At 38.0% G+C, this 10,450-nt stretch overlaps 1 protein-coding gene across 1 annotated transcript in view; it reads left to right on the top strand.

The window, feature by feature from the left end:
* Positions 1–104: 104 nt before the first annotated feature.
* ptpn2b (protein tyrosine phosphatase non-receptor type 2b) overlaps positions 105–10,450 on the top strand; it is a 35,078-nt gene continuing 24,732 nt past the window's right edge. The window contains exons 1-5 of the mRNA XM_014143264.2: positions 105–314; positions 1,296–1,386; positions 1,613–1,713; positions 4,123–4,221; positions 6,111–6,248. Of these exons, the coding sequence (XP_013998739.1) occupies positions 258–314; positions 1,296–1,386; positions 1,613–1,713; positions 4,123–4,221; positions 6,111–6,248 (486 nt within the window). The 5' untranslated portion in view covers positions 105–257. The remainder of the gene's footprint in view (positions 315–1,295; positions 1,387–1,612; positions 1,714–4,122; positions 4,222–6,110; positions 6,249–10,450) is intronic.

Genomic DNA, 10,450 nt, shown 5'->3' with positions numbered 1-10,450 from the left:
TAGATTTAAAATCACAGTTTAAAAGGAGAAATTGTAGAAATGGGCAGAATTTATGACTTTGTGGCTGTGGTAAGTAGGGAAAACGATACCGAAGGACCCTTTTGGCGCATGCGCACATCACGCCCGTATTAGACGTCAACTACACTGACAAAGTCTGTATCGTTTTTTTTTTTTTGTCGAATGGTTTTGTTTTAAAACAAGTAATGACTTAAATCATTTCTAGTTATCATCCATATTGATAAAATAACACTTTAAAAATGGACCAGGACTTTGAGGACATGGATTCAGAGGGCCGGTGGCAGAACTTATACATAGTAAGTTAGCTAGCTGTTAGCCTGTCTGTTAGCTTAGCTGATGCAGCTAGCAGCACCAGTGTCAGCTGCTATTTACGCACGCAAATAGCAGCTATTTGTAGAAATACGCACGGATGTTTATTGCTTAGTTCTCTTGTTGCTTTTTACTTTACTGTCTTTAGACATCTCTTTTCGGTGATGTCGCACAACAATACTCAGCAAGACTCCAAAGCCGAGTGTCAGCAATCTGGAGTTTTTAGCGTGTGCATGCATGCGGTTACTAACGATATCCCTCGCTAAGAGGTTTATCTAGCTAGCTAGCTATTTGGCTGACGGTTGTTCTCTTATCCATAGTAAGATTAGATTGACAGCTACAAACACATCGTTTGTCAACAGCTTCAGACCCTTGCTGGTGGTTCCAACTAGTTAGCACAAGTGTTTATGTGGGGAATCGCAGATTACAACTATTTCCTGCATTTGTTGGTCAACGGTTTTAACCATTTTAAACATCCATTGGTTGCTGCCTAGTGTGGCAAATTGTGTTATCATGATTTGATAGCAATCCGCTGTGTTTAATCTTTTTAACGACACTCTTAAAGATGATGAACTGCCTTTCTCCGTAAGTTTGTTTCCCCTCCTTGACCAGTCAGTTGTGCTGATGAAACCTGCCTTTATGTCATGGTCATTTTTAGGGATGAGATTATTCCCGATCAGTTCCTGCTCTTCAGACATCCACTATTCATAAACTACTAAAAATAGTCCCCCAAACCTAAACCATTATCCTACCAGTAATACATAAGGATCCATTGAGTTCCCACAGCATCGTCCATCCTATCAGCAAGTGTGACCGGAGGATCTACAGTAGCTAAACATGGTCTGATTCTGTGAATATCTAAAGTAGCCTGACCTTGTGTGTCTAAAGAAAACCTCATGGTACAGTAGGCCTATAGAGGAACAATTCATAGTCTATTAGTCTGTGATGACTAAACCGTTTGTTTGCAGGAAATACGGAATCAGTCCCATGAATGCCCTTTAAAAGTTGCTAAATATCCAGAAAATCGCAACCGGAACAGATACAGAGATGTCAGTCCATGTAAGTGACTTCATACTCCTTTATATCTTGTTCTTTAAAAGGTTTTGTTGTTGTTGTCTTGAACTGTACCACATTGATTTGCAGTATGATACCAACGTCAGATTCAGAGAACTTTGTCCTCAATGAGGCAATTCATTTTGCAGCAATACAATACGTACATGAACTTGTCTTTCACTTGGATATGTTGTTCATATATTACTTCTCTCCTCTGTGGTTGTCTGTGTAGTTGATCACAGCAGAGTTAAACTGGAGAACACAGAGAACGACTACATCAACGCCAGCCTGGTGGTCATGGAGGAGGCCCAGAGGAGCTACATTTTAACTCAGGTGACTTGTCCATGTTCTTATTGTTGTCCGTTCTCTTCTTATTGTTGTCCGTTCAGTTTTTGTCTATTTTGTTTTTATTGCACCCATCTACAGCCCTCTAGTATGTTTTCCTCTTTGTATTGTTTCTTTCCAACTACGTCTGACTTCTATATCAGTTCTTGATGAACAGCACTAACACTTGATGAACAGCACTAACACTTGATGAACAGCACTAACACTTGATGAACAGCACTAACACTTGATGAACAGCACTAACACTTGATGAACAGCACTAACACTTGATGAACAGCACTAACACTTGATGAACAGCACTAACACTTGATGAACAGCACTAACACTTGGTGAACACAACGAACACTTGATGAACAGCACTAACACTTGGTGAACAGCACTAACACTTGGTGAACACAATGAACACTTGATGAACAGCACTAACACTTGATTCTCTGATTACTTGATTAACAGAACAAGCCCCTTTTTTTCAATTTTCCCCTAAAATGACCCAAATCTAACTGCCTGTAGCTCAGGCCCTGAATCAAGGATATGCATATTCTTGGTACTATTTGAAAGGAAACACTTTGAAGTTTGTGGAAATGTGAAATGATTGTAGTAGAATATAACACAATAGAGCTGGTAGAAGATAATACAAAGAAAAAAATTAACCGTTCTTTTGTATTTGTATTGTACCATCATGTTTGAAATGCATGAGAAAGGCCATAGTGTATTATACCAGCCCAGCTGCAATTTAGATTTTGGCCACTAAATGGCATCAGTGTATGTGCAAAGTTTTAGACTGATCCAATGAACCATTGCATTTCTGTTCAAAAGTTTGTGTCAAGAGTGCCCAAATGTGCCTAATTTGTTTATTAATAACTTTTCATGTTCCAAATGGTACACTCTCCTCAAACAATAGCATGGTATTCTTTCACTGTAATAGCTACTGTACATTGGACAGTGCAGTTAGATTAACACGAATTTAAGCTTTCTGCCAATATCAGATATGTCTATGTCCTGGGAAATGTTCTTGTTACTTACAACCTCAGGCTAATGTGATTAGCATATGTTAGCTCAACTGTCCCATGGAAGGGACACCGGTCCCGAAGAATTTCAGAACGAACACTTGATTAACAGAATACTTGATTATCCAATGTAACGATTAACAGAACACTTGGTTCTCAGAACACTTGGTTCTCAGAACACTTGATTAACCAAACTAACGATTAACAGAACACTTGGTTCTCAGAACACTTGATTAACCAAACTAACGATTAACAGAACACTTAACCGAACTAACAATTGATTAATAGAACACTTGAAAAATAGAACCCTTAAATAACAGAACCCTTCGTTAACAAAACACTGATTAACAGAACTAACACTTGATTAACAGTGAGTAAATCACAGAACACAGGTTATGAAAGTTCTGTTTAGCCACAGTGATGTTGTTATGACGGTTTTGGTTAACCACAGGGGTGTTGTTACTGGTTGTTATGGTAGATCTGTTTAACAACAGCCACAGTGATGATGATACAGGTTGTTATGGTAGATCTGTTTAACCACAGCCACAGTGATGATGATACAGAGCAATGACTGGAAAACAGGAAATGGATGAAGGCTTTGAGGGGAGGAACTAAATGTTACCACATTGACTAAAACAATCTGTTTGCACTCTGACCTGGTGGTGGGATATTACATTTATTTTATTTATTTATTTTACCTTTATTTAACCAGGTAGGCTAGTTGAGAACAAGTCCTTTATTTAACCAGGTAGGCTAGTTGAGAACAAGTTCTCATTTACAATTGCGACCTGGCCAAGATAAAACAAAGCAGTTCGACAACATACAACAACACAGAGTTACACATGGAGTAAAACAAACAAACAGTCAATAATACAGTACAAAAACAAGTCTATATACAATGTGAGCAAATGAGGTGAGATAAGGGAGGTAAAGGCAAAAAAAAGGCCATGGTGGCGAAGTAAATACAATATAGCAATTAAACACTGGAATGGTAGATGTGCAAGTAGGTGAATGTGCAAAGTAGAGATACTGGGGTGCAAGGGAGCAAAATAAATACATACAGTAGGGGATGAGGTAATTGTTTTGGCTATTTATAGATGGGCTATGTACAGGTGCAGTGATCTGTGAGCTGCTTTGACAGCTGGTGCTTAAAGCTGGTGAGGGAGATAAATGTTTCAGAGATTTTTGTAGTTCGGTCCAGTCATTAGCAGCAGAGAACTGGAAGGAGAGGAGTTATGAATGATGTTTCTAAGCCTGAAAAGTTACAAATAGATCTGTTGATATCTTGTATTATTTAATACTTGACTGACCCCCAAATGCACATACATTTCCCAATGCGTAATCTTGGTTAGCTAATGGGTTTCTGTCTGTGTCTGTGCGTCATCCACAGGGTCCTCTGAGGAACACCTGTGGTCACTTCTGGTTGATGATCTGGGAACAGAATACCAAGGCTGTCATCATGCTGAACAGAGTCATAGAGAAGGGATCCGTGAGTAGAGAAGGCTGTTATAATGATGAACAGAGTCATAGAGAAGGGATCCGTGAGTAGAGAAGGCTGTTATAATGATGAACAGAGTCATAGAGAAGGGATCCGTGAGTAGAGAAGGCTGTTATAATGCTGAACAGAGTCATAGAGAAGGGATCCGTGAGTAGAGAAGGCTGTTATAATGATGAACAGAGTCATAGAGAAGGGATCCGTGAGTAGAGAAGGCTGTTATAATGATGAACAGAGTCATAGAGAAGGGATCAGTGAGTAGAGAAGGCTGTTATAATGATGAACAGAGTCATAGAGAAGGGATCCGTGAGTAGAGAAGGCTGTTATAATGATGAACAGAGTCATAGAGAAGGGATCCGTGAGTAGAGAAGGCTGTTATAATGCTGAACAGAGTCATAGAGAAGGGATCAGTGAGTAGAGAAGGCTGTTATAATGATGAACAGAGTCATAGAGAAGGGATCCGTGAGTAGAGAAGGCTGTTATAATGATGAACAGAGTCATAGAGAAGGGATCCGTGAGTAGAGAAGGCTGTTATAATGATGAACAGAGTCATAGAGAAGGGATCCGTGAGTAGAGAAGGCTGTTATAATGATGAACAGAGTCATAGAGAAGGGATCCGTGAGTAGAGAAGGCTGTTATAATGATGAACAGAGTCATAGAGAAGGGATCCGTGAGTAGAGAAGGCTGTTATAATGATGAACAGAGTCATAGAGAAGGGATCCGTGAGTAGAGAAGGCTGTTATAATGATGAACAGAGTCATAGAGAAGGGATCAGTGAGTAGAGAAGGCTGTTATAATGATGAACAGAGTCATAGAGAAGGGATCCGTGAGTAGAGAAGGCTGTTATAATGATGAACAGAGTCATAGAGAAGGGATCCGTGAGTAGAGAAGGCTGTTATAATGATGAACAGAGTCATAGAGAAGGGATCCGTGAGTAGAGAAGGCTGTTATAATGATGAACAGAGTCATAGAGAAGGGATCCGTGAGTAGAGAAGGCTGTTATAATGATGAACAGAGTCATAGAGAAGGGATCCGTGAGTAGAGAAGGCTGTTATAATGATGAACAGAGTCATAGAGAAGGGATCCGTGAGTACATAACTACTATCTTCTAGTATTGCCTACATGTGGTACACAGATCACACTATTTTTGGTAAGGTGGGGAGAGTGAAAGCCACTTTCTGTGGAGTGGTATTTCCTCCTACTCTGTGTGGTTTAGAGAGTGAATTCCTGGTCTGGTGGTGGGAGGTGTTGAGATGACAGTTAGGTCTGTACTACTGTAGGTCTGTGAGAGGGGACCTGACAGTTCCCCAACCACAGGCTTTTATGCCTCAGATTCGACTTGAGCCGACCTCCCCTTCACGTCCTCTCGTGTCAGAGTAGCAGCAGTAGGTGTTGGGTCATGAGTTTAGTTTCCCTTCTTCCTGGAAGGGGAGGAGCCAGGGGGGGGAATATTGGTGTCATGAGGTTCTATTCAGTCTTGTTACGGCCGACAGATGCCTTTTAATAGCATGACATTACATAACCCGGTTGTCCATATTTTAGAAGGACTTGTAGCAAATCAAATGTAGTGAAACCTTGTAGCTTTAGTCTTTATAGGGACTGTCACTGCATTAAGTAGAATGCTGGGCTACACATACTTTGATAATAATAATAAAACATGGGACTTATAGTGCTTATTCAGACTGGAAACACTTCTCTTTTGTGTCATGACTTCACTGTTCAACTAAGGTGGCTGGCTGGCTGGCTGGCTGGCTGGCTGGCTGGCTGGCTGACTGGCTGACTGGCTGACTGACTGGCTGACTGACTGACTGGCTGACTGACTGGCTGACTGGCTGACTGGCTGGCTGACTGACTGACTGTCTTCTGTATTTCCCGCCTGACAGGAAAAGTGTGCTCAGTATTGGCCAACGCAGAACGAGCATGCGATGTCGTTTAGAGATACACATTTCCTGATAACGCTGGTTTCAGAAGACGTCAAGTCCTACTACACAACCAGAGTGCTGGAGCTGCAAAATGATAAGGTGAGTCTCTTTAACATGGTGGAAGTCTGAGTAATGCAGGAGTGTAATCTAGGATCAGGTCAGTGTGATCTACAACTTAAAACTGACGCAAGATCAAGGTGCTGGAGTAGCAGAATGCTCATGAGTCATATATTTAAAATGGTGTGAATATGATGCATTAGAGATTGTTTCCATACATCTCTATTAGAGCTGGGCGACATGGACAATAAGTAATATAGTGATAAAATACATATTTTCCATTAGTGGCAGGGCTCTAGACTAATTTTCCATGATTGATGTCCAAGTTTTTAGTAGACCTTTTTTCCAAGATGAGTGATAAGAAGAGAATTGTCCAGTCCATTGGGTATCTCACTATACCCCCATATGCCACTTCTTGAAATATGCAGACAGATGTATTAAAAGTACGTTTACGTTGTAATACTTCTGACAGCCAACTTTCTAGCTCCATCCATAACGTTTTGGACTTTGTAGCATTCCCAGAAGGTATGAATTATTGAGTAATTTTTAGTTTTACACTTAAGACATGACTCTGCCATTGTGCTGTAGAATTTATGAATTTTGTCTCTTGTATAATACATTCTATTCATTAGTTTATACTGGATTTAACGTACATTTTTGTTAACTGTAATTTCGTTAGTTATTCTCCAACTTTCCCTCCATCTTGTCCAAACAGCAGTTCTTTTTAAGTCTTGTTTCCACAAAAAAAATCTAAAAGATTGTCAGCTGTATAGACTGCAAGGTTTTGGATATCTTCCCTATAATATGAACATCATTTTCTAACTCAAATAAGATTCCTTCGAGGATGCTCTGATGTCTAACATATTTCAAATCAAAATGTAGGTATATGTAACTTTTTAAAGTTGTATATATTTGAAACTATCTACATTCTATCATGTAAAGAAATCTATTTTCTAATTTATCTGTGAATTCTGGAAAGCTATCCAATGATTGTTCCATAAGGTTGTGTTTTTAGGGAGTGATATTGGTTCTTGTAGAATATGTTTATAGTGTCCTTAACTATGAAATTGTTAATGTTTTTAGATTTATCCTTTTGAAAATAGACACGGAAAAAGATTCTGGGGATGAGCATGCGCATCTTGAATATGTACCCATTGTTCCTCTTTAGTGCATTTAACTATATGTCGCAAGTAAAAGCCTTGGGTAGCGAGTTCATACAATTACAATCTGGAAGGTTAAAACCACCCTCAGACTTAGGAAGATGTTAAACTTTCCTTTTTATTCTATGAATTTTATTTGCATATATAAAGTTTTATGACCGAGTATAATTTTTTAAAAGAATGTCTTTGTGGCTAATTGGTATTACCGAAAATAAATACCAAAACTTTGGCAGCCAGTCTAAAGAGGTTTATTGTACCTGTAAGATTTATGGGAAGATTATTCAATTTAGTTAGATCTGCTTTCATATTGTTGAGTAATGGAGGAAAGTTATCTCATATAATTGTTTTTTGTCAAATCAAATTTATTTATAAAGCCCTTCTTACATCAGCTGATATCTCAAAGTGCTGTACAGAAACCCAGCCTAAAACCCCAAACAGCAAGCAATGCAGGTGTAGAAGCACGGTGGCTAGGAAAAACTCCCTAGAAAGGCCAAAACCTAGGAAGGAACCTAGAGAGGAACCAGGCTATGAAGGGTGGCCAGTCCTCTTCTGGCTGTGCCGGGTGGAGATTATAACAGCACTTATTAAGCATCCTATGTAGTTCATATTTTTTGTGGTCTACTGAAAGGATTGCTGTTTTTCTATATCCTGAGATTTGAGTATTCTGAAAATATTTTTAGCAAGGGGGGCATTGAGTTTTCAATATTTGTCAGGTATATCAGGAGATCATCTGCAAATAAGTTTAGTTCAAATTCATGTTTATCAATACCTGTTATGTTTGTGTCCTGTGTAATTCTTTCTGCAAGCAGTTCAATTGCCAGTGCAAACAGGAAGGGGGAGAGAGGACATCCCTGTCTTGTCCCCCTTTCTAAAGCAATTCCACCAGATAATATATTATTTGTGTATATTTTTGCTTTAGGACATTTATTCAATATGTCTTATTAAATGTATTATTTCAGCTGGAAAGTTGAAAGCTTCCAAAGTTTTGAATACAGAAGGCTATTCAAGACGATCAAAAACCTTTTTGGCATCAACAGCCATAATTGAATTAAACTTCATCTTGTTTTTTAGCTTGTTGTATTAAACTGAAACATTTGTTTGATATGTAACAAGTCTGGTAAAACGTTTGCCATTCTATTGCTTATAAGCTTTGTTATAATTTTGTCACAATTTATTGAAGTTATGTCTATAATCAGCAAGGGGACTCCAGATTTTCCTGGTTTCAATTTAACTGAAATAACAGTTTGATACATGGGACTAGGAAGTACTGAATTGTGTGACGTGTGTTGACATTTGTGTAAATAGGGGGGCTACTTTGTCCCAAAATGTTGAATAGAATTCTTTGGGAAAGCCATCCATTCCTGGTGATTTCCTCCATGCAAATGTTTTAACAGTATCTAATATTTCTTCTTGAGTGATCACGGTTTTAAGCTTTTGTTTGTCTGTTGATATTTGCTTCGGAGTTGTTTAGTCTAAGAAGGCTATCGGATCTGTCAAACTGTTTAATTCTAATTGATATACATTTTCATAGAAGCTTTTAAAATGTTAATTAATCGCATTGTTTCTAATTACCACTTTTGTATCTTTAGTTTAAAAAAAATTACAATTGGTTTACTATGTGTTCATTTTGTGAGAGCTGCGAGATATTTACCAGGTTTATTTTCCATTAAGTAGCTTTAATTGAGTTTAACCTGTAGTTGTTGGCTCTCTTCAAAAGTAAAAGATTATATTCCTGCTTAAGTTCAGAAATTATATTTACTTCTTTACCTTGTAAAGATTTATGGGCTTTTTCTAAGATATTGATTTTCTTTCATTTAAATTTCTAAATCAGATTTAACTTTTTTGCCGAGTATGAAATTATCATTCCCCTAATGTACACCTTCAAGGCATCCCAAATTATCATTCCCCTAATGTACACCTTCAAGGCATCCCAAATTATCATTCCCCTAATGTACACCTTCAAGGCATCCCAAATTATCATTCCCCTAATGTACACCTTCAAGGCATCCCAAATTATCATTCCCCTAATGTACACCTTCAAGGCATCCCAAATTATCATTCCCCTAATGTACACCTTCAAGGCATCCCAAATTATCATTCCCCTAATGTACACCTTCAAGGCATCCCAAATTATCATTCCCCTAATGTACACCTTCAAGGCATCCCAAATTGTATCAGGGGTCGGCTTTTCTCTGTCTGTCCTCTGTCTACATTTGTTTACCTAGTTGTTATACAATTTTGGGTTCAGAAGATTATTTTCTCTTGGTTTTTAAGCACGATGACGGAGAATGATCCGTTATCACTGTATCATACTTTTTTTTGAATCCAGTAAATTGTTGAGTGAATTTTTGGAGAATTTTTTTTTTTTGTCAATTCTTGAATAGCTTTTCTACCTTTTGAGAAAAGAAGGAATAGTATTTTGGAGTTGGGAATAGTAATCTCCATGTGTCCTATAAATTATTTGTAGAGATTACATTTTTTGCCTCTTTGGAGGCTCCCTAAATGTGCCTTTTTTATTGCTACGTGTGTTAATCTTATCGAATGTATGATTTAGGTCACCTGCTAAAATAATACTTCCTGTGTGGATGTGATCTAGATTTGCCCCTGATGGGATATACAATGAAATCAATGTGTATTTTTCACCATGTAAAGTACAATTCAACATAAGAAAATTGCCTTCTTGGTTTATGTGCTGGGATATAAGGGAAAATGGTGTATTCTTATTTATCAGGATGCCTACTGTATGCCTCTGCTGTTACTAGAGGTCGACCGATTATGATTTTTCAACGCCGATACCGATTTATTGGAGGACCAAAAAAAGCCGATACCAATTACAACAATACTGAATGAACACTTTTATTTTAACTTAATATAATACATCAATAAAATCTATTTAGTCTCAAATAAATAATGAAACAGGTTCAATTTGGTTTAAATAATGCAAAAACAAAGTGTTGGAGAAGAAAGTAAAAGTGTAATATTTGCCATGTAAAAAAGCTAACGTTTAAGTTCCTTGCTCAGAACATGAGAACATATGAAAGCTGGTGGTTCCTTTTAACATGAGTCTCCAATATTCCCAGGTAA

The sequence above is a fragment of the Salmo salar genome, chromosome ssa14, assembly GCF_905237065.1.
Source record: "Salmo salar chromosome ssa14, Ssal_v3.1, whole genome shotgun sequence".
NCBI classification, from domain to species: Eukaryota; Metazoa; Chordata; class Actinopteri; order Salmoniformes; family Salmonidae; genus Salmo; species Salmo salar.
The sequence above is the reverse complement of the archived record's forward strand: the minus strand, read 5'-3'. Positions and strand labels throughout refer to the sequence as shown.